General features: G+C 44.4%; 4 protein-coding genes across 5 annotated transcripts; 3 read left to right on the forward strand and 1 right to left on the reverse strand.

The window, feature by feature from the left end:
- Positions 1–3972: 3972 nt before the first annotated feature.
- Positions 3973–5470, forward strand: LOC123074883 (basic leucine zipper 23). Its single transcript, XM_044497617.1, has 3 exons — positions 3973–4135; positions 4232–4324; positions 4573–5470. Exon 3 carries the CDS (start codon positions 4623–4625, stop codon positions 5265–5267), a length of 645 nt encoding a protein of 214 aa, XP_044353552.1. The 5' UTR covers positions 3973–4135; positions 4232–4324; positions 4573–4622; the 3' UTR covers positions 5268–5470.
- A 9067-nt stretch (positions 5471–14537) lies between these two features.
- LOC123079458 (probable E3 ubiquitin-protein ligase RHC1A) lies at positions 14538–17837 on the forward strand. The gene is made up of 2 exons (XM_044502232.1): positions 14538–14777; positions 16570–17837. The coding sequence occupies exon 2, from the start codon at positions 16577–16579 to the stop codon at positions 17570–17572; it is 996 nt and encodes a 331-aa protein (XP_044358167.1). The 5' UTR covers positions 14538–14777; positions 16570–16576; the 3' UTR covers positions 17573–17837.
- Positions 17838–18148: 311 nt separating this feature from the next.
- Positions 18149–23176, forward strand: LOC123079457 (4-diphosphocytidyl-2-C-methyl-D-erythritol kinase, chloroplastic). 2 transcript variants are annotated; one of them, XM_044502230.1, is made up of 11 exons: positions 18151–18557; positions 19516–19611; positions 19715–19783; positions 20278–20382; positions 20478–20534; positions 20646–20846; positions 21727–21819; positions 21887–21986; positions 22117–22216; positions 22639–22724; positions 22911–23176. In XM_044502230.1, the coding sequence occupies exons 1-11, from the start codon at positions 18354–18356 to the stop codon at positions 23021–23023; spliced, it is 1224 nt and encodes a 407-aa protein (XP_044358165.1). In that variant the 5' UTR covers positions 18151–18353; the 3' UTR covers positions 23024–23176. The 2 variants fall into 2 exon arrangements, with proteins under 2 accessions (XP_044358166.1, XP_044358165.1); XM_044502231.1 differs by lacking the exon at positions 19516–19611 and having other exon boundaries at positions 18149–18557.
- A 97-nt stretch (positions 23177–23273) lies between these two features.
- On the reverse strand, positions 23274–24226 carry LOC123079459 (uncharacterized). The gene has a single exon (XM_044502233.1). The coding sequence runs from the start codon at positions 23921–23923 to the stop codon at positions 23456–23458; it is 468 nt and encodes a 155-aa protein (XP_044358168.1). The 5' UTR covers positions 23924–24226; the 3' UTR covers positions 23274–23455.
- Positions 24227–24656: the final 430 nt, after the last annotated feature.

The following is a 24656-nucleotide window of genomic DNA, read 5'->3' on the forward strand; positions in this document are numbered from 1 at the left end:
GGTACCGATATTCTGCAAAGTAAAAAACAAGCAAAAAACAGCAACTGGCACTGGGCACTATGTCAATAGGTTAGTCCCAAAAAATGATATAAAGTTGCTATAAAATGATTGTAAAACATCCAAGAATGATAATATAACAGCATGGAACAAGCAAAAATTATAGATAAGTTGGAGACGTATCATACATCCTCGACTTTGATCCCTAAATGCCCCCCTCTCATAGTTTCCACAAACAAATCATTCCATTTATTAGGAAAAACTTTCAATTTAAACATTTTTTTGTGCAAAGGGCCAGTTCATTTGTCATATGCTTTTCTAAAGCCAACTTTGAAAAGCATAGCACTATATTTTTTAAACATGGATAGAGTTTAGAGCTTCATGAAGAATCAACACTCCTTCCATAATATGTCTGCCTTTAATAAAGGTTGTTTGGACTTGAGAATCAAAGATCCCACTATTTCACTTAGTCTACTCATCGGAGTTTTGGTAAAAAAAATCTTACAATCAATAGACAGATAGGTCTAATTTTTGTACCTATCTCGCATCTTTAGTTAGTGATAATACCATAATTCAGCCTAGACAAATTCAATTTTTCCTATGACTCATCTAACATAGCTTTCAAGTCATTTTTTGTTAGATTCCAAAACCTTTGATAGAACTCTATTGGGAAGCCATTAGGACCCCGACTTTTATCTTGTTCTATTGGAAAAAAACCTTATGGATCTCTTCCATAGAAAATTCTCTAATAAGTTTATTAGCATCAACTTCAGATATTTTACTAGCTTCCTAGATATTCAGAGAAATACTAAAATCATCAGGTTTGCCAAACAAATTATTGTAAAAGTTAGTATTATATTTCATGATATTATCTTTCCTAGTAATTCCCGCCCCAAAGAGGTAATAGTGTTTTCCTTATTCCCCCATTAGCCTTGGCTTGATAATACCTAGTATTAGAATCACCCTCTTTGATTTCTTTTTCTATACATCTATGTAGCCCTTTTAACTCTTCCTGTCTCAACAATCTATTCAATTGCAACCTAAGATCTTTTTGCTTCTGCCTAACATCAATGGTGAGTCCAAAATATTCAGTGTTTGTCAATAGCATCTAATTTTCCTACAATATTTTTCCTTAGTTTTCTATACCAAGAAGTAACATTTGTATCCCACCCTCTCAGTTTTTTCCCAAGTGTTCTTAGTTTCTTTTGCCATATTTCAATACTGGAATGAGAATATCCAGCATCCCGGACTTTGAAAACCACCTCATTCAAATCCTCTCTTAGAATCCAAGCATTTTCATTCATAAATATAGGAATTCTGCAACTATGTTCACCAGTGTCTAGAATTAGGGGAATATGATCAACAATCTCCCTTTGTAATGGGGTAACTGCAAGGATATTTCTCTTCCCAATGAGGACACAACAAATTTCTGTCAAGTTTTCAAATGTAGGGTCCTCCAAATTATTTGCCCAGGTATAATTTCTATCACCCAAGGGTAGTTCTCTAGGCCTGACATGTTTAAACATTAAAAGCAAAACTCTAATGGCCATGAGTATTGGGTTTATTCTTTTCAGAGCTCTTTCTAATTATGTTAAGATCCCCACCTAATAGGAAAGGCAAATCATTTTATATATATAACATGGATACTTTAGCTGAAAATTCAACTTTCCTCTCAGGTTAAGCGGCTCCCTAGAAAATATTTAAATTTATTTCATGGTCAAATCAACCTTCTTATCATAAACCAACATTCTTGACAAAGTATTCTCCATGTTCAATATCTAAAATTTCTAAAGAATCTTCATTCACACTCATTAGAATTCCTCCAGGTTGCCCTCTAGGAGGAGCACCAATGCCATTTAAAGGTCCCCCACTCCACAATAAGAGTGCAATTCATTGTTAGTAAAGTGATCTTTTATGGTTTTCCGAATCCCCAAGAAATCTAAAGAGAAATCCACTACACTCTCTCTAATAAATAGTCTTTTAGTTTCTCCACCATTCCCTCCAGCATTCAAAAAAAAAGCCTTTCATTTTTGTTCTCACTTTTTAATGTTTTTTTTGCTTTTTGTATCAGATCTATTAACATGTATACCTTTCGGAAGTTCAATTCGGCTCCCGGGAGCACGTGCTCCCGGGCCCAAAAATCGTTTTTGAAATGTCAAAAAAATCAAGACAAAAAAAAATTGTGTGTTCTTACTCACGTCCAAATGCTATTTGCAAATTTTGAGGCAAAAAGTTTAAGCATTTTGGCATGTGCAAAAAAACAAATCGAACACCAAATGTCACCTCAAATTTGTTTTTTTTCACCGACGACACGCTGCTGCTCCGTTTCGCATGAAATTTGTCAAGCATGCTTGCGACACTAACACGAACATCTACAAGAAAATCAGAATTTCTTGATTTTTTACATGTTTTTTGAATTTACCTGTTCATCCAGGAGCATATGCTCCCGGGAGCCAAAACGCCCCTCTCTATACCTTCCTTCAACCTAGCAATTACAAGAGATTAGACCTCCCTATTTTTCATAGAGAGAAAAAAAACTTTAAAATTTTCCAAATATTTTCTTCCAAGTCAACATCAGAGTTATCCCTATCAGAACATAATTCGTTTAATTCAGCATCTCCAGTGGCAATAGGACCTGGAGAGCTAGCAAGCATATCACTATCAGTATTATTATCATGCCCAAAGATCATATCTAATCTACCAATCTCTAGAGTTCTCATCATTTCGATATTATGCCCAATCAAATACATAGTGCATCCTAAATCAATACCAACGCAGGAAGACATGGTTAGCAATGAAGTATTATTAACATCCAAAAGATTAGGGATAAAATCATTACCATACATAAGTGTCTTTTGCAGCTGCTCTTTCCTTAGCCATGTCTTCCACTCTGACATCCTCCCTATCTTTAAGTCTAGGGCATCTTGTAGGTACCCTATCCTTGCCATCCTCCCCAATATCTTCCTCTTGCCCATCAAAATTAGTAATACGAGTAATCCTTGTCATCACAACTCCAAAGGAATCAGAACTACTTCAGTCTAATTGGCATTATTATCAATAGGTTCCAGATAGTCATCTCATGTATCCCCAAGCTTCTACTCCGTACCATTTCCTAATTCCTTATTTCTTCTATAGGAGGCACATAACTTCTTTGGAGCATCTTAGTTTGTTTTTGTAATTCCACCTGTAACTTATTCCTTTCAGCTTCATTATCTCCCATTCTTTTTTTATCCATAGCAATTTAACAGTTTGTTTAGCATTCTCTTATTCCACCTCTTTCATTTTAGCATTCAACTTAGGTCTATCATCTAACAGCTCAACAAATATGGGATGTGTGTCACTAGCAACTTTCTCTGTTACATTTATTTTATCAGCTTTCAAATTCATATTGAGCCAAAGACAAACTCCCCAAATTGATAATCTCTTTCTCAGCTTCAAAACCTTTATTCTTCTTAGACTCCCCCAAATATATTTGTGTCCGACTTTACTTATGAAAAGGAATTTATGATATGCCGCCAAATAATTGCTTATTCCTTCTAGAATATTACAAGCTATGCATTTCTTTTTCTTTATCTCTCTATGTTATCCCGTGATAACACAATCGCAAGAGAATATAAATGTCTAAAATTCCCAGCTAATCAACGGTTCAAAGAATCTATCCAAATTCCATCCTTTGGAGATTATATTCTGAGATAAAAATTCAGCCAAGTTGCTGAAACCCACAGTGCCAGATGCTACTGGTTGAAATGAACATAAAAGGAATCGTAGCAGAAGAAAATCATGTTGAGAAAATAGTAGTCCATGAATAGTGGCAAGCATAATAAAAAAGGGGAAACGGAGAACATTGGCCAGAACTAGGATTCTCCACCTTTTCTATCCTGTCCGCTCCGATCCAATAGCATCGCTGTCCACCGCTTGCTTCATTCCCTCTAGGTCTCTCCTCCTTCGAGATACCCAAAATAAAAGGAGAGGGGGCAGGAGAACACCAACACAAGATTGATGGAGAGGTGACGAGCAAAAGGTGTAGGCAAAAAGATCGAAAGAGAGGCAACAGTAAGAGGTTTTGCAGTTGCAAGGAGCAGCCGTTGTTGACACGTCTACACATCAGATGAGATCTTGATGCACTTCGGTAGTCTAGGTATTTTGCACTCACAATCTACTTTTGTTGATTCAGTCTGACTCCTCATTCTAAATTCAAATATACTGATGTTGTTTACCATGTATTCACATGCAGGAACGTTGGTGTCCTAACTGGAATCCTGTGAGGTTTTGCGATTGTGGTGAGAGTAGTTGACATGTTCATGCTCCTGGCCATCATGCAAATTTGGTACTTACTACATGATCTTTTGACCATTCAATCACTAATAAGTACACGCTCTGTTCCTAAATATAAGACGTTTTGGCAGTTTAAAAACAGAGGTAGTAGTAATCTAGGGGTTACGTGAATTTCTTTCGAATTGATTTTGCCTCTAATAAGATCCTGCTGAATCGGTAATAAGCTTTTATGGAGCAAGTAGGGTAACAAGTTCTCGAGTTTTTGAACTGTTTTTTGGCGCTTTTGTCCGACTTCCCCAGTTACTAATCATAGGAGGAGAATCTAGCTTGTTGGCACATTTTGTGACAAAATGGACGACGGACTATACCTTCCGATCCCCAGCCACCTTCTGTTTCCATATCCTGAGATCTCCCACGGCTTCGATGATGAGTTCCTAGCGTGTACTCACACACACACCTGCTGCAACGTTCCATCATGGCCGGCCGCGGCGCACGCCCACACGTGCCTCCACGCGCACACCCAAGTCATAGCTTCCGGTGAAGATCACGCGGAGCATGACCAACTGAGGAATCTCCGGAAGCCGCTGGGGAACCGTGAGGCCGTGCGCAAGTACCGGCAGAAGAAGAAAGCCCACGCAGCCTTCCTCGAGGAGGAGGTCAAGAAGCTCCGCGCCGCCAACCAGCAGCTCCTGAGGCGGCTGCAGGGCCACGCGGCCCTGGAGGCCGAGGTGGCGAGGCTGACGGGCCTCCTGCTCGATGTCCGAGGCAAGATCGACGCGGCAGAGATCGGCGCCCTGCCGTTAGAGGAGCGGTGCAGCTTCGGCTCTGTCGTCTGTACTGCTGCAGAACCGACGCCATGCTTTGACGCTGGCGGTGCTGAGGTAGCAGCGGTCCGGGAGGCTGGCGATGTCGATGACGGCGGCATCGTCTCGGGAGAACTCGGTGTTCCTGAAGTGGTGGATGCTGTTGCCAGCTTCGTGAACTCTGCTGCATAATTTGACGAAGTTCTTTGTACCCAAATACAGTATCAGATAGAACATGGCATCCTTTCATATAGCCTGCTTGAATAAATGGTGGCTGGGAGCAGAAGTGTGGAAGTGAGACACCGTATCAAGGTCTTGCTGCTTATACTTCTGTTCTGAAGTGTTCGGTTTGTAATGTACTTGTTGTGTTTGTATTGGATGGAGTTAATAGTAAGTGTGACCCAGCATTATCTGTGCTTTCCAAAGTGCTGCAACTGTGAAGAGATGAGCTAAACTTGGTTCCTTAGGTTGGTCTTCTCTGGAAGAATTGACCGCTGTTTAAAAATTCAATTGTGTTCTGTAATGGGATAATGATTTGTTTACTGTGTTATCTTCAGTTAGATGCAACCTGGAAATGTCTTTTTTTTTCCTTGAATACTTGGCTCTCTGGATATAATTTTACTATCTAGATCGATTTTGCTGTTACAGAATTAGGATATTTATCACATGTACTGTCTAAACGTTTACTCCTGCAAATTTATGTTGGCAACCATCTTCATCATCCATTTAAATGTCTTGATGAAGAAACATCGTCACACAAATGGGAGTGCGCTAGCTAATGCTTCCTTTACGAGATCTCGGCTCTTCGGAATGATTGGAGAGAGCCCCGCCTCCTCTTGGTTGGTGCCGGGCCTGAGAGTGATGGGACTACTTCTTTAAAGAGCCTTTCATTGGGGCGGCAGGTGGAGCCCTAATCTATCAAACTGAGGGAGCAAAAAACAGGTCTGCTTTGCTCCCCCTTTTTTAGTGAAGAAAGAAAGAAGGGCGAAGTTTAGACCACTCATAGTAGTTCTACCCATAGAAAAGATCATGAAAGAGACGATCAGAATGGTACCCGAATCTAGTTACAATCCCGAGTTTCTAGACACATCGCACTTTTGCTCGGGTCGAGGCTGCCATTCAGCCCTCAGATGGATCAAAGAAGAGTGGGGAACCTCTTGCTGGTTTTTGGAATTCGACATCAAGAAGTGTTTTCACACCATCAACTATTGTACAGCAACGACCTTTGACAACGTAAGCACAACAAAATTCACAAGACTTACTAACTGCAATTTACGTATTCCCACACAAAAACTGCAATTTATGCATATTGCTTCACTGTTTTGCAGTATATATTTAGATCTTTGAATTCCAGAGGATGATTCGGCAAGGCCAGGCAGTGCCACTTTGCCACAGGTCAACTGGGATGCCATGTCTATTGGATTTCATGAGTCGAATTTTCATACTGTGATGATACCAGTTACTTCAATCAATCACGTCTCTGTGGGGTTGAAATCATGGTTTTATGTTAGTGTCTAGACAATGAGATTTTGCTAGTTTGATTCTAAACCTTAAGGAAGCCTTGCTAAAATAGAATATTAGTAAAGTTTGTTTTGTACCTAAATGACACCACGGGTAGAGAATAATTAATTTAACGTTTTTCTCACCAATGCAACTAATTTAGTATCAAAATAGCATGATATAGCTTGTCTTGCTAACCTGGTAGTGTTGGCCCACCTGTTTCAAGCAAAATGGCGCATGATAAAAATGAAATGTAGACATACTGATGTTCACCATTTATTATAGGTTGCAAAGGCGTGCACAGATGGGCCGATAGACGAAATGGAGAATGAGAGGGGACTAATTGACTCGTACTCATGCTAGACCAATTGAGCTACCTATGCCAGTCGTGTCGCTTCCACACACAAGAAACCCATCAACAATATAACTAATGAGTACTTGTCCTATTTATGGACCACATGTGTTTCAACCGTCAATTTAGGAAAATATTTGAACATGATACTTTGTGATATTCTAGCTTAAGTTAGGCACATTGAAAAATATCCTCAAACATAACGTCTGTTGATACTTATGCCAACTTTGGAAATGCAGAATATATTTTTGCATACAAAAATATGTTAATAAAACATGATGTTGAATGCAAGAAAAGAAAAGGACAAACACAAACACGAAGATAAATTTTATAGAAACCCTTAGTCACTTTTATTAATGCATTAGAAAAAGGACACATGAAATAAAACGTGGTGTTCATATGATATGCAGCTTGCATGTGGACAGAAAAAAGGAAAGATAGAGCATATGTTGACTACTTGGTGCAAGTGCAAAAACGAATAACAACCAAGAATATTGGATGATTCTAGGCGAGTACTCATTCTAAAAGATCATGATGGCTACTTCATGCCAACAAGAATAACAAGTTAAACTATCAAATGGTTCTAGAATTGTTTCCACCTAAAATAAAGTATCTTCTAAGTGTTGATAAACTTTATTTTTTCAGATATATCATTTCTGCATCCCAAGAGAGAAGAAGCACAAATAATATGAGTGAGTCAGGAAACTAAACAATTGTCATTTGTGGGAACTTTGGGGCTCAAGACAACCGCGTGTAACATTGTAAGATGATGATGCCATCTATTGTAACTAATATGAGTGATCCGGAAAACTAAACAATAGTTATTTTGTACTTTATGCAATCTTCATGCTCTAAAGACAACTGTTTGTAACATTGTAGTGTGATGATTTCAACCACATACAAATCTATTTCATGTCCAAGATATTTATAAATGATTCATAGACTTATGTTGTTAATTTATTATGCAGGAGTTTATGCCATGTGCTTGTCTTTCAAGAAATATTTTTACATTACAGAATATCCATATGTTTATTGTGATGGTTTCCTAATATACATTTTCGTGTTTTTTATGAGCGTATTGACACATAAATGTAAATCTGACAAAACATGGGTTGGTTTAGTAAGGGCTTGTTTAGTTGGCCAACTTTAAAGTAAATATAATTATTATTATTGAAGTTGTAGAGGAATGAATAGAATTTACAACAATTAAGAAGTATAACAGTCACCGGCGAAACAAACACAATCCCTTTCTTCTTTAAAATCAAAGCTACGGCATGGAAGCTACAATATACGAGAAGATAACATGGCTAGTTGTCATTTGGCTAAAAATGACTCTACCATCATGTTGCTTATTTGAGCCAATAACAGATCTGGGATTTTATAAATTAGTCTTCTAGTTATAACAATATCATTCAATATACACAAATAAAAATCATCAGTTGCAAAATTGTAAGCACAATTTTTTGAAAGTTTTTAAAATTTTGGAAACCAAGAAACAAAATAGTTAATTCAAGTTAAACCGACTATGCTAGCAGATATTTCTATTAATAGCAATGTATAGTGTACACTCGAGATAAAATCTCCGGATATTCATTAAGTAGAAGAGAAACAATCTAGTTTAGAAGGGTTCTAAAATCTTAAGTTTAAACTCCTTTTTAGGAATACCATCATAGAGATTATGCATCTTATAGGCAGTGGCTAACATTATTGCTACAACACATATGCATATATTCGAGACTATACCCACGCCCATCAATAAAAGTCTATTTTTTAACATGATGTGTTTGTTTATACGTGATTCTTGTGCTAATGGCATGTTTGAAGTTTAAATTTTTACACGACACTTCTGAACTCCTTTCAGTTGCTTCTCTATATGTTCACAATACAACTCCCAGTACCTCAGAGCTTTTTCATCCGGTACTTCCGAGTTGTGACCCTGACATTTAAGGATGATCCTTGTTTGAGAACTTTTCCATCTACTATGGTATACAGAACAATTTGTTTTACCCGGTACTTCCAATTTAGTTCTCTACACGCAAAAAGGCACATTTTGGTCTTCAGGACCGCTTATTCTTATCCCGGTACTTTTGAGTACTGTGTTATCCTACGTTTCCCAAGAATTGTTCTGGCCGATCAAATTTTGAACGCGTTTCAAAGTTCCAAAGATTTTTTTCCTCCACTTTGGAACTTCTGAGCTAGTTATTTTTTTTCAAGTAATGGTTAGATTTCTGCCGAGCTCCATATATAGATCTGCATGCACCTTTGTTCTGGCAAGCCATTCAACTCATTTTCACTCGTATCCAACATCCACATGTCCAGGGGGTGCGGAGAGCCGCCAGGCAGGAAGACAAGGCAAGAAGTGATGGGTGATTCTGTGAATACTTCTTTGATTCTTTGAATACTAATACTTCTCCCTTCCTCTTGAACCCCCAAACCTAGTGTTAATCTCTTTTTACACCACTCACATCCTTTGTGTGCGTGAGAGAGAGAGAGAGATCCTATTGGTTCTTGAGAAGAACTTTGATTAAAGATCTTCTAGAGCAGTTATACCCAGTGACTTTGCTTTGTTGTTACTCTTGAAGGATGTGCGCCTCCTTGATAGTTGCGAGTTACTTAAGAGCATTCATCCTCTACTTGTGAAGGACCCGAGAGCTTGTGAAAGCAAGGAAATTGCCTACTTTGTGAATATCTACCCCTTTGCGAGACTTGACAATGAAAGGTCGATAGACCATGGTGAAACATTATGCTTGGTGGGGGTCGCAATCAAGGTCCTTGTGATCTTAGAACCATTTGGTTCAAAGCCTCCATCAAGGAGTAGGACAGCGGCAACTATCCAAACCTCGGTAAAACATCTTCAAGCCCCTCCATGTTCACATCATCTTCACTCAACTATTTACTTTCATGCAAGTTATCATTCTCCGTTGCATTACTTATTCAACTTGCTTGATTTATGCTAAAGATTAACTAGGAGTTACCTTAATAGTTGCCAAACTTAAAACTGACTATAACCATGAGTCCATGACCCCCTTTAAAATACAGATCATAACAACTAAGTCAAGAAATTAAGAAAGTAAGAGCATCTCCAGCCGTTGGCCCCCCAGGACGCATAAAAATCGCCCCCTGGGGGCGAGCCGGCGCTAAATCCGCGCTGGGGGCGGTTTTGCACCCAGCCGTCGCCCCCAAGTCGCTCCCAGACGCCAAAATTGGCCCACTTTTCGGCCCACTTTTGGCGAATAAAGGGCCCATATGGGTGAGAATAGCCCTATATTCGGCGTGGTTCGCCGTGGCTCGGCTTTGAATTATGAACATTTAAATATTTTTTATCACATATTTCATCACAGAAAAAATTAAATACTTCAACAAAATAGTACAACAACAAATAGTTCAATACAAATTATATAGTTCAACAAATAAAAATTCATATTTCATCACACGTCGCGCCCGGCGTCGCCCTTGAGCCTCCATAGGTGCTCCACCAGATCATGCAGCAGCTGATGATGCACCTGTGGGTCTCGGATCTCCTGACGCATACTGAGGTAGGCAGTCCAGGTTGCCGGTAGCTGGTGATCAACTTCGGCTAGAGGGCCTTGCCTGTAGTATGGTTCAGTGTCAAACACGGGGTCTTCTTGCTCGCTTTCGATGATCATGTTGTGCAAGATGACACAGCAAGTCATGATCTCCCACATTTGATCTTTCGACCAGTTCTGGGCGGGGTACCGGACAACAGCAAATCGAGATTGGAGCACACCAAATGCCCGCTCGACATCCTTCCTGCAAGCCTCCTGAATCTTCGCAAACCAGGCTTTCTTGCCTCCTGCCACAGGGTTTGAGATGGTCTTCACAAATGCAAATGTCGACCATCTCGGATAGATGCCATCAGCTAGATAGTACCCCTTGTTGTAATGCCGCCCATTGATCTCGATGTTCACCGGAGGAGAATGACCTTCAACAAGCTTGGCAAAGACAGAAGAGCACTGCAGCACGTTGATATCATTGTGAGTTCCTGGCATACCAAAGAAGGAGTGCCAAATCCAGAGGTCCTGTGTGGCCACCGCCTCAAGTACCACACTGCAACCCCCTTTGGCGCCTTTGTACATCCCCTGCCAAGCAAATGGGCAATTCTTCCATTTCCGATGCATACAGTCGATGCTTCCAAGCATCCCAGGAAATCCTCTTGCTGCATTCTGTGCTAGGATCCGAGCAGTGTCTTCCGCATTGGGTGTTCTCAAGTATTGCGGTCCAAACACTGCCACCACTGCCCGACAGAACTTGTAGAAACACTCTATGCTGGTGGACTCGGCCATGCGCCCATAGTCGTTGAGTGAATCACCGAGAGCTCCGTATGCAAGCATCCTCATCGCTGTCGTGCACTTCTGGATCGAGGTGAATCCAAGTTTGCCGGTGCAATCCATCTTGCACTTGAAGTAGTTGTCGAACTCCCGGATGGAATGCACAATCCTGAGGAAGAGCTTTCGGCTCATCCGATAACGGCGCCGAAATGTTTTCTCGCTATGAAGTGGAGCATCGGCGAAGTAGTTGGAGTAGAGCATGCAGTAGCCTTCGAGACGATGCCGGTTCTTTGCTTTCACCCGCCCCGGCGCCGAGCCACCTCGCCGCGGCTTTTCATTGCTCGCCAGCAGCTGGGCGCGGGCGGCGAGCACCATGAGATGTTCTTCTTCCTGGACGTCGGCCTCGGCTTCCTCCTCCAGCAGCGCGGCGAGCGCTTCCTCGTCATCCGAGTCCATCGCCGAGGCAGGCAAATCGCCGAACACCTTGTGCCCAGTGGGCGTGTACCCGCTGCTAAACTGCCCCTCCGCGGCCGGAAACGGCGGCCGGAAACGCCCAGCTGCTGTTGGATGGACTGCCGCGGCGAACCGCTGCTATTTTTCTGGCGGGGAATGGCTATCTAGCGGTGAAGGGCGGGGGGCGGCGCCGGGATATAGCTAGTGGCGGCCGAGGGCGCGGGGGGTGGGAGGCGAGTCGGTGAAGAAAATCTTGACTTTTCACCTGACGGTGTGGGCCAGCCGCGCTTTTCCCTTGCGCCGGAGCCCCCAATGGCCCCCAGTGCGCCGGGTTCGGCCCGTGACCGCCGGGCGGAAAAAAGGGCCGAACCGGCGCTTTTCGGCGTTCTGGGGGCATGACTGGGGCGTTTTTTTTACACCGGCGCCGAAAAAGTGGCCCAGGGGGGCCTGTTAGGGGCGCGGCTGAAGATGCTCTAAGTACATAGAGATGCGAAAACGACTTCTCTTGTGATGAACATTGAAATGTTTAAAATGTCAAAAATTCTCTATAAACACTTGCAAATATGTGTTCATGTATGTGCCTTCGAACTCTTCATAACCAAAAGAACATTTTTGCATAAGAGGAATGATCATTTTTTGGTACTTCAAAAACAATAAGTTCAGAATTAATTTTTTTATGCCAGATGCAAAATCTAACCTACAACAAGTTTTTTGTGAGAAATACAATACAGACGTAGATGTTTATATGCACCCACATGCACTCACCCCTATAAACGCACACATGTAAACCCATGTTTTTTCCCTGGTGGGCTGGGGACACAACACAACGATCCTCCTAACCATCCGATCACACGTTTGTTCTTTTAATTTTCTCGAATACGCATGAGTGTGCATATTATATATTAAAGAAAAAGAGCCACACTCATAGTGACAACACAGACAACTAACCCGCCTTGCCCGTACTCAAGCCAAACAATAGCGAAGAGGACGGACAGAGAACACACCTGAATCAAACACCTCAAAACACGACAAAAACATCTAACCAAACTATATCATCGTACTCTCCACCCTTGGTGCCTAGAGGATCGGCAGGCGGACAGCGGGAGCTAGACTGACTCGAAGAAGACGTCGTCGAAGAGGTGCCGATGATGGAGTACATGGCGCCCCGGATGCTCCTGCCCACAGCAACAACCCGCACATGACAACTTGGCACCCCAAGACTCGCCGCCGAGGCGAGCGAGGCAACCCACCAGTAGCTCCTCCGGACGCACCCTGAGAACCTAGGCAGCACCTCCAAAAAGGGGACGGTGCCGAGATGTCGCCGCTGCCCGGCCCGGCGAACCGAGCCTAGGGTTTTCCCCGGTGACAGAACAGGGGATGGACATGGCCATGACAACGCCCCCAAGGAGGAGACGGCGCCCACAGGCGTCGTCATTACCCGCAGCCGCAGCCACGCCGGATTTCTCCTCGGCCCTGTCCATCAAAATCCGAAGCACGACAAATTGGAAGGGAGGGCAAAGTTGCCACCTTGGGCCATCACCATGGAGGGGGGGGAGGGGACTCGGATGATGTCGCGCCGTTGACCGGCAAGACCATCGTAGCCCCTGGTCGAGGAAGACCAGGACCTGCATCCACCCGCTACAGCCCCGTCGCCCTCACGGGCAGGGAATGCAGCACCGCCGCCTGATGTCCGGCCATCCACCTTGTCGCGCCTCCGCTCCGGAAAAAGGAGGGTGAGTCCACCGCAGCCTGGGGACGCCGCCCTAGTGTACCAACGCCGGAGGAACGACGAGAGTCCCCGACGCCACCCGCAGCCCCAGCGGCCACGCGCGGCCCTTCGCGCTAGCAGCCGCGCTGCCAGCCCCATGCCGCTCCCGTGCCCCTCTCGCTGCGCTCGACCACCGCCGAGCCACCCGACCACCGCCGAGCCGCCCAACCCATGGCCATGACGCCAGATCTGAGCCACCGAGACACCATGGCCAAACCACCATCGAACACTGCCAGATCCGGCCGCTATGCTGCCCCAGCAGCCACAGGATTCGGCACACCACCGCCAGGTCCTGGGGCCGCCGGACGCGCGCCTCATCCAAGGCCGCCGCTCCGACAGGGGCTCTCCTCGTGCGAGAGGAAAGGTCCCGCCGCCGCCGGCTGCTGCGCTGGCTTTGCCCGCCGACGTTGCCCAACGGCGGCGAGGGGAGGGGCTGAGGTAGGGTGGCGGCGGTGGCGGCACTAGGGTTCGCCCGAGCCGCTCCCTTGGAGCGACGCGGACGCGAGTCCAGGCCCGAAAAGCTAGCCAGCTCTCGTTCTTTTAATGACAAGTTTTTTTTGTGAGAACTTTTAGAAGCATACGAAAGACAAAGACATTTACATGCCTAGATATTTTTCAAAATTATTTGATACTCCAGTAGTATTATACTCCCTCCGTTCCTAAATATAAGTCTTTGAAGAGATTCCACTATGGACCACATACGAAGCATGAATCTATACTCTAAAATGCATAGATACACCTGTATGTGGTCCATAGTAAAATCTCTACAAAGACTTATACTCCCTTCGTTCCTAAATATAAGTCTTTGTAGAGATTCCACTAGGTGGACTGCATAGGAAGCAAAACAGATGAATCTACACTTAAAATGCATCTATATACATGCGTATATGGTTCATAGTGTAATCTCTATAAAGACTTACGTATATGGTTCATAGTGTAATCTCTATAAAGACTTATATTTAGGAACGGAGGAAGTATTTAGGAACAGAGGGAGTATATACTCGTCTCGACCCATGCTTGGTGGTGTTGGGTGGTGGTGACCCGAGGAAGCAAGGGGCGCGCGTAGCGTGATGGTCGAGTGGTGCTGGAGCGCGCCACGCCTCCTCCCACCCTCGCGCACGCCACCTAGCCATGGGGCCCCGCGCGTACAGCGAACGGCGCACTGCTCACTCGATCGGTGCCACCGGCGTGCCACGCTTCGCCGCAAACCCCGCCGCGTTTATATGACCGCAGCGCCTGATCACTCCCCGTCACACATCACGCACACACTCCTCGCCACTCCCCACAGCGCCCCCAATTGCCCGCACCTCCGCCATCCCTCCTCCCCGCCGGGATCAAAGGTACCGTGCCACCAACCCTCACCGCCCCCTCCCCCGATCGATGCTCTTGGTGCTAATCGCTTAGGGTTTCTGCATGAGCGCCGATTCCTGTCGCCCCTTTCCGTGCCCGGCCGCGCGAGATTTGGGGCGAGGGTGGGCTGTCGCCGAATTGGGAACGCATGGTTTGCTAGATTCATGCATTGAATGATTGATGGCACTGTTCGTCTCTTGTTTACCTTCCTGTCAGTGGCGAATTGAGGCCTGTTGTGAGATTATGGGTCCTGATGAACTCGTTCTGATTTCTGACGCGAGGTGTGAGATTATGAGTTCTGTAGCCTTACTGTTCTCTTTTGCACGAGACAATGCGTGGTCCTAGGGTTGGTTGGGTACGAAGATCTTTCTTTCCCCTTTTAAAATTGGAATTGGATTCGGGGGAACAAGTTGTTGGAACCTGCAGTATTTTTATCTGGCAGTACTACTAACAAAAGCACTCCGACATAGCGGTTCTAAATACTCATCCTGCACCACTTAGCATAGCAGCCACGCAGCAAAATAGGGTTTCTCACACAGGCTGGATAGCCTATTAGCAAGTGCACTCTGTTTCGTATCGCGTCTTAACGTCTTAGCAGAATCATAGTGCGTCTGGATCATGTGGATAACTGAAGTTGCTTCGACAGGCAAAGCATAGGCAGTGTAATGGGCAAATGATGCTGAACTTTGGTCTAGTAGGTTAATTGGTTCAAGAGCCTTATTCTCAGTAATCATGTAAGTGGGATCGTTCACTAAGAAATCACTGGCAATTACTCCCCCCGTTCCGTATTATAAGATGTTCTAACTTTTTTCTGAATCGGATGTATATAGACGCGTTTTAGTGTGTTTGTTCGCTCATTTCAGTCCGTATGTCGTCCATATTGAAATATCCAAAACGTAGTATAATTCAAAACTGAGGTGATACCTTGTTTATTCAGAGTACACCATTCTGTAGCATGCTCACAGGCAACCATATGAAATCTGGATAGCATACATAACCAATTGTAAGTGGTGAGTTTTCCTTGTAGTACCCTGGGGGTTAGGGTTTATCCCCGAAACATATCTAAGATACTAATTCAATTCAGCGTAGAGAAAGCAGCAATAAGCACTGCCTGCAGTCTTCCAAACCTCAGTGGGATAAGTTCTAGTGAGAAACGTGAGTTGTTCTTATCTGTTATTTCCTTCCAGTCTACTGAAAAACAAACTGTGCAATAGCCCTCAAATGGTAACTGTAATGAAATGCGCAGACAAGTAAGCATTTCAGATTACAGTCAATTTTCCTAAAATTACATTTAAGAAAAAGCATTCCAGCGTGTACACTGCATACGGTACAAATCACACCTAATTGGACTGATAAAGTTATCTTTTCTATCACAGCGTAGCCAAATGGATTGCATTCTATCTGTGATAAGTTGAGTAAGATATTATCACTGCAGTAGCACAGTACCTTCTGACACCATTGTCTTGTTCTCTTTCTGATATGGATTAACATGGAGTTAAATTGTTGTATGCATCAACAATAGAAATCCAAATTCGGAAATATAGAGGTGATATGTGCAGCCAAACACATTGATTCTGTTTCATGACATGCATAATCTATATGAGCAAACTTGCTATTTGATGAATGATGAGTTAGGTGTAATATTAACCAAGTACAGTTATCTGGCTTACCTTTTCCCCTTAGTATTCATTTGTGCTAGTGTATGTTTTCAAATGTTGCTCGTCGTTGGTACTCCAAAATATAGAAACTTCCTGCTAATTCTGGGAGCTTAACCTGTCACAGATACAAGATGTCAAACAGAGCCACACATTGGTGTTATGCCTGCCGTCGGCCAATTCGTCTTCGTGGCCAAGAGATAATCTGCCCGAATTGCAATGATGGCTTCATACAAGAGATCAGTGAGATAGGAGGCGCTTTGAACAACTACGGTATGTTTGGGCCACGCTTCGATGATCGCCTAGATGGACGATTTGGAATGATGGATGCTATGTCTGCCCTCATGCGTCGACGGATGGCAGAAATGAGCAGCAATCCTGTGTTTGATCCTAATGCAGCTTGGGCAAGTACCACACAAGGAAGGCCGTCCCCGATTGGCCCTAGGCTGATATTCGGCAGCAACATGCCTGCTCAGGGGAGCGAGGACAGCGGAGTAAACGTGCTTGTCAGGGGAGGCCGCAGAATCGGCGCTGACCGTCCAAACTTCAGCGGCTTCCTTGTCGGTGGCCCCAGCCTCGAAGCTCTGTTCGAGCAGCTGCTACTGCAGACCGGCAACCGTCAAGGGCCGGCGCCGGCTCCACAGTCTGCAATCGACTCCATGCCGGTGGTGAGGATAACCCGCAGGCATCTGAGCGATGATCCAGTCTGCCCAGTCTGTACGGACAGATTTGAAGTTGGCTCGGAGGCGAGGGAGATGCCGTGCAAGCACCTGTACCATGCCAGCTGCATCATCCCCTGGTTGGTTCAGCACAACTCCTGCCCAGTTTGCCGCCACCCGCTGCCGCCGCAGCGAGGATCAGACAACAATGCAGCCCGCCCACAACCTTCGGCCCACGCCAGCGAAGCCGTGAACCGTGGGGTCACCGGTGCCGGAGCCGACCCTGGGCCTGTCACGAGGAACGGCGGCGACGACAGAGGGAGCCCTTTCTCGTTCCTCTGGCCGTTTGGGTCGTCGAGCCCCGGTCCCAGTTCTTACCAGTACGGAGGAGGCGGGGGTGAGCCTGCGCCTGCGGTTTACAACGACGACCCTGGCCAGATAACCTACTCTGAGTGGCACTATGATCCGTGACACTCCCTGAGCTCCTGCTCCAAGCTGGAGGCGTTGTGTGAAGCTTAGATATATATGCTCCAAGCTGGAGGCGTGGTGTGGAGTTTAGATATATATGATGAATCTGTGATGGGTGCCTGTAACGTTCACCTTATGTTGGCTGGAGCTGTGTATAAAATGTAAGCTGTCTACTGAGTGAGCAGTGTGAACTACTGTATATTCTGTAGTAAAATACTCCCTTTGTTCCAAATATTTGTCTTTATAGAGATTTCAACAAGTGACTACATACGGAACAAAATGAGTGAATCTATATTTTAAAATATGTCTACATACATTCGTATGTAGTCTATTTGAAATGTCTAAAAAGACTTATATTTAGGAACGGAGTGAGTATATCGGACTGTACTGTACTGGTTCAGTTTCAGCTGAACTTGTATTATCACGCGATTATAAGCAGTGAGCAAGCAGAATTCAGTCTGAAACGGCATTTTTGTTCTCTGTGTGCCGCACAAAAGAAACGTGGCAGCGAGCGAGGCATGGAGATGCCATTTTGTCCTGCTACCACTACTTGTTTAGTCAGGCCGTCCAGACTTATCTATCTCACGTTCGCCAAAATTCCAAACACATGTCGAGGACGAGGAGGGCCTCTTTGACCGGAGGCAGAGAGGCCACTGCTCAAACCCGTCGCCCCGCCAGAGTGGCCGGCTAGCTACCGTGTTATCTTCTTCCGAGTCTCTTCTTCCTCCCCCCGCTGCCCTTCCCCGTTTCTCAGCCCGACTCCGGCCGGCGCCCGCCGGCAGCCATGGTTTGCTCCGCTCATCTTCTCTCGCAGAGCCTGTACCAGTCCCACCGCTCCTGCCCGGCCCCGTCCAAGCACCTCCGGTTCCAGGCCCGACCCGCGGCGGCGGCTTCCGCCGGCGTCAGCTCCAGCTCCGGCACCAGGAGCCAACGGTCTCCAAGCGTAAGAGTCGCCGCGTCGGCCGAGCAAGGGAGGAAGAAAATCGAGGTAATTGATCGCTCTGCACTCTCTCCGTGCGTTATCTGTGATTTCTGACCCCCTCCAATTAGTTAAGTCACCGGCGCAATTTCCTGTGTGGTTCATGTGATTCCGCTCATCCCATGATGCTTTACTGCAAATTAATAGAATAAAAATTCTGGACAACAATCATGGACTTCCATTTCTTCGTGTTGTCGAGTAAGCACCAAGTGTATATCATCATAGTTGTATGGTATCAACTGATTCAGTATTTCACTCTGAGAACAGCATTTGTCTTGCTTATAACATAGTGAATTGCTTCAAGCTCTGTTGTGATGCATTATTTTCCTTGCTGTAACTAGGTGCTACGATATGTGCCTGCCATAAAGTAAAGAGAAAAGTATATTTTTGGTCCCTCAAGTTTCCAAAAAGTACAGACTTGGTCCCTTAATATTTTTTGGTATACATTTGGTCCCTCAAGTCTCAAAACCGGACAAGTTTGGTCCTAAACCAGATTTTGACCCCGTTGACCTGATGAACAGTAAATTCGAGTTTTAAAAAAACTTCAAAAAAATCTGAAATTTTTTGCGGTCCAATATGCTTACGCATGTAAGCATATAAGCATATTGGACACCTTGCGCATGTAAGCATATTGGACCCCAAAAAATTTCAGCTTTTTTTGAAGCATTTTTTAACTCGAATTTACTGTTCATCGGGCGGTTTTGTGGCGGTCAAACCCGGTCAACGGGGTCAAAATCTGGTTTAGGACCAAACTTGTCCGGTTTTGAGACTTGAGGGGCCAAATGTATACCAAAAAATCTTGAGGGACCAAGTCTGTACTTTTTGGGAACTTGAGGGACCAAAAACATACTTTTCTCTAAAGTAAACTATCTGCCCTGCAGTTTTGGCAATTTAAGAAAATCTACTGCAGCTGTTGTTTCTCCTGGATATTTTGTGTTCTAATTTATAGCTGTGTTCTTTTGTTAAGCTTACGTATGACGCACAAGCCAAGTTTAACCAGCTAGCCGACCAGATTGATAAGGATGTAGGGATTACACGGCTCAACCTGTTTTCACCTTGCAAAGTATGTACCAGTTGTTATGTTTCTGATAAGCAAGGGAAAGGTTAAATTTGGTTCTTATTGTTTTGCCTATTGACCTAGACCTGTATAGCATTTTACCTTGTAGATTAATGTCTTCTTGAGGATAACCGGGAAGAGACCAGATGGGTTCCATGACCTGGCTTCTCTGTTTCACGTGAGTTATTTCTTGTGCTTGTTCTAGTGATATTTAGTGATATCTGCATGAACATATGTGGAAAGGGTGATTTTATAATTTTAGCACCATTCATCTTTTCATGGAGTTGTAGTATGGAAGATTAATATTTTTTGGGGGAAAACCCAGCAGGTGGAAGATTAAAAATAAATCTATAGAGATGTTTCTTTTATTCGCATAATCTGTCAGATGTACCAACTTATCAGCTGTATGATATTTTCTGGTCTAGCTATAACAATTCTATTTACTAATATGTCAGTTTCCCCCTAAGTTCTTGTGCATCGGGTAATTAGAGCTAGTAATAAACAATTGGCTCTGCAATGTACATTATTCCTTCTCCAAATTAAGTTGCCAGATCTGATCTTAGCCCTATGTTATAGTGGTGTGTCCTTCCTTTTTATTGATATGGTTATGATTCGTTCTGCTTTATAGAGCTGTTCTTTGTATCACTTTTGATAATCATATATATGAACCAGGTGGTTAGTTTGGGTGATACTATCAAATTCTCACTGTCGCCAAGTAAGAGCAAAGATCGGCTATCAACCAATGTTGCAGGTGTCCCAGTTGATGATAGTAACCTGGTATGTTTGATATAGATACTTCTTATATGGACTTACAAATACACTTGAAGCATCTTTATTACCTTACCTTACTTTTTTATTTCATGAATTCACAGATCATCAGGGCACTTGACCTTTACCGCAAGAAAACTGGCACTGATAAGCACTTTTGGGTATGTAACCTATACATTGTTTTGACATTAAAGGGAGTGAAGGTTATTTTATTTTACTTGGTATGTTTGCTATAGATTTTATCTTTTACTCTTGTCCTTGTTGAAGTGTAGATACATCTTGATAAGAAGGTCCCAACTGGTGCTGGTCTTGGTGGAGGAAGCAGTAATGCTGCAACTGCACTATGGGCTGCTAACCAGTTTAGTGGTGGCATTGCTTCAGAAAAAGATCTTCAAGAATGGTCTGGTGAGATTGGATCAGATATCCCCTTCTTCTTTTCACGAGGAGCAGCATATTGTACCGGCAGAGGAGAGGTATGTGAAGCACTACTTCCTAGTGAATAGTCCCTACTCCATTAAGGCGTGTGTGTGTTTTTCTTCTTCTCTCGAACAGAAACCAAAATATGTGTCATTGTATATCAGAAGAAGGCATTAAGATGATGCAAAGTAGAAGGCAAACGAAAGACTGAAACTGATACAAAGCAGCCTAGCTAAGGAAACAAAAACAACTAGACAGCAAAAAGAAAAAGACTATACAGGGAGCTAGCTAAGCTAGGGTACGGCGTAGGGAGACAGGGCATGGAGTGGTAGGCGCCGGAGCACCTTGACACCTGCCAACACCCAAAGCTTAGTTCCCCCAGGTTGAAATCCACCAAAACCTTTCCTGAAGTTGCTGCGAATTGGGTGACGATTTTCTGTGATACTGGCATGAAACTCTTTGTTACAATCCTGATAGCACATTCTCGGTCTTCCCAAAAGAACTTCAGTATCTTTTTCAGTTTCTTATATGTTAGAAAGAAAATCTAGAAGAAATGCCAGGCCACATTAATACGATTGGAGCAGATCCATCATTCAATTTCTTATAAGTTCATCTATGATATCCTGGACCAGAAAGAGTGAAGTATCATACTGAACCCTGTTTCAACCTATTGACAGTTGCTTAAATAATTGGTTTAGCTGATACATCGCAATTGTGGCATACTACATTACTGATTTTTATTTACAGGAGTTATCCTTGTTCAACTGTGTTCGAGCAAATATCCACTTTCATAGAGGGGTCCTTTCAGATTCCAAATTTATTTATTCATTACTATAAACTAGAAACTGACATGGAAATGTATGTCCATGATCTATGTTTACCTTACTGCTGAAGTGGCTGATCATAATCTACAACTTTCAAGTTAAATGTATGCAGATTGTCCAAGATATTCCAAACCTGTTGCCAGAGAATCTGCCAATGGTTCTAATAAAGCCACCTGAAGCATGCGCAACTGCTGAAGTTTACAAGGTAATATGTATTAAATTTGCTTAACTTAAAAGTGCATGCTTTTCTTAACAAGCTTTGTATACTGCAGCGACTCCGGTTAGACCAGACTAGTAAAGCTGATCCTCTGGCTTTGCTCAAGGAGATTACGCAAAACGGAATATCACAAGATGTCTGTGTAAATGATCTAGGTATGGAGTGTGACTACAATAACTTGTTACATGCTATCACTTAGATGTATCTTCAATTCTTTGTCTTTTTAGTATGTTGCTGGAGAACATTTAGTAAAACTGGTTCTCGTTCCTCATTTTCTTTTTTCAGAGCCTCCAGCTTTTGAGGTGTTGCGTTCACTAAAGAAGTTGAAGAAACGATTTATTGCATCCAACCGGGGAGATTACAGCGCTGTTTTTATGTCAGGAAGGTAAGGAGGGCACATTCTCTTGCTGAACTAAATCTGGTTTTTCCAAAGTAGCCTTATTCTAGCTTTAATCACCATCATATTATTCTCTGCCTCTTGCCTCAATTTATATTTGACTTCCCTCAGAAAATTATATTTTGCCCTGGTCTTGGGTCGATTAGATGAGTCTTTTTGAGAGTTCCAAATATGAAATTTTAGCTGTGTAGTTAGCATTGTAAGCTACCTAAGTGCTTTTCTGTCAAATTTCAGTAGCAAAAATAACGTATTTAAGGTGTGAGATTCCATGGTACAAGTTTGATTATAACAATCAGGGCAAATATAACCCCCTGTTGACTATTCAACACTCGTATCTGCATTTGAAATTTGGAAATGCATTTAGTAGCCAAACTATTTGATCGGGACAACATTGTGAATGTTTCATGCAGTGGAAGCACTATAGTTGGAATTGGTTCCCCAGATCCACCTGCGTTTGTGTATGACGATGATGACTACAAGGATGTTTTTGTGTCAGGTATGTTGCCTGTTGCATTTCACAAAATTTATGTTTCTCATCTATATAAGGTCAAAACGCTTAGCCGAATTGCCGAACACATAGACAAAACTGGATTGCTGATATCCGAATAGACAAAAGTTGTGTTAAACAAAAAATTGGAACCTGTATTGCGCTAATTTTGAATCCTCCATGTCTTTGGTGCAGAGGCTCGCTTCCTCACTCGCGAGGAGAATGAGTGGTACAGGGAACCAATGTCATCGAATGCCACGTTTAGCAAAGAAGATTCACTGTCAGAGGCAGCACCAGTCGTGGACTGACCGAGTGAGGTTCTGTATTTGGTCTCAGTTTTGTGGCTGTGGCACACAGGTGTGGATTTGTTCAATCCATGTTGACATGAGAAGAGCAGCTACACCATCAAGTTTGTTGATAAGAAAACTCGATTTTGTAAAGGGAAACGGTAATTAAATTAAGCAAATCCTGGAACTAACTACTCCCTCCGTCCCATAATGGTCTTACATTATGGGAGGGAGGGAGTATTTCAGTAGGTATCTAGGAAAAAACGCCAGGTTTGGTTCTACACAGGAATCAACGTTGACTTCCAATCCTCCATTCCATAAGAAAACAAAGCTTTGACATACATTCCCTTCAACTGAAACTATCACATGATCTAGTAGGAAGGAAGAGAACAACATTGACGCCCTTGAAATCTAAACCGGGCTGCGGAGAAGAAACTAATCAAATCCAGAGAGTCATCGTTCCGATTCAGTTTGTCTTCCCGGATGGCGACGGCCCTGATCGTCCACCGCCGCCACTGACTGCGAACTTCCGTCTTTGCCAACCTCAACTCCGGTGGCCGAGGCCGTATCCCCCTCCTCCTTCACAACCGGTGAATCTTCCGGGTGGAGGGCCTCCTGCTCGGCGGCCACCGGCGGGTTGAATGACCCGAACTTGGGCGTCGTCTCCAGCGCCACGAAACCGCCGCGCGAGTGCTGGAAGGAGAAGGACGAGCCGCCGTCACGGTTCCCGTCCGCCTCGCCGTCCGCGCCCTTGGCCGCGGCGCAGGGCACGCCGTCGAGCGCCGCGACGCTCGCGCGGCGCCGCTTCGTCCCGGGCCGCTCCTCCTCCCGGCCGTCTACCGGGGCCGGGCGCTTCTCGGGGACGGGCAGCGGAGGGGGCGCGGGCGGCCCGGAGCCCTCGGCCCGGGCCTCCGCCGCCATTCGGGCTTGGAGAGCAGACAGCGGAATTGGGCAGGGCGGCCAAGGGGTGGAGGCGGAGCGGAGTGAGGCTCGGGGAATCCGCGGGGTGGGATCGGGAGTGGAGTTTTCTATTCCGGCCGAGTCACGGTGCGCGTGCTCGCCTCCGCCAGCTTCCTTTTTGTGGCCAGTTGATGACGATTAACGGCGTGAGGGTAACATGCGAGCCCTGCTGGACGGGACGGGACGGGACGACACCGCCCACGCTGCCCTCTCCTGTCGTCGTTGCTGCACAGCGGCGGCACCTTTGCTGCGACGCGCGCAGGCGCCTCTCTGCTGCGTTACCGCCACGACCGTCTCTATGTTTTTGTTAGGATCTACTCGTCCTCTCTATTGATTTCACAGCTCAATTGCGATAGGTGGTCTCTCTCTGATACAAGTTTACTGGAAAGGTAAAACAGAAATGTAAAAGCCACCGAGCCGTTTGCCGTGATCCATCGGATACTCCTCTTCCCACCCCCGCCTCTTAAGAGCATCTCTAGCAGACCTCGTATGAAATATCAAGGTCCTATGATAACAAACAACATGGTATGTGGAATATAAAGGTCCGAAATGATCGACCTTGACTTCTCCTTGTTAGTAAGATCTGTTTCCTGCAGCTATTTGTTTTCAACAGGCTCCTGGTCCGGATGGTTTTCCGGCAGAGTTTTATAAGAGGTGTTGGCATATCATTAAGAATGACCTAATGCCTATGATC

This window comes from Triticum aestivum, chromosome 3D, assembly GCF_018294505.1.
Source record: "Triticum aestivum cultivar Chinese Spring chromosome 3D, IWGSC CS RefSeq v2.1, whole genome shotgun sequence".
Taxonomy (NCBI): Eukaryota; Viridiplantae; Streptophyta; class Magnoliopsida; order Poales; family Poaceae; genus Triticum; species Triticum aestivum.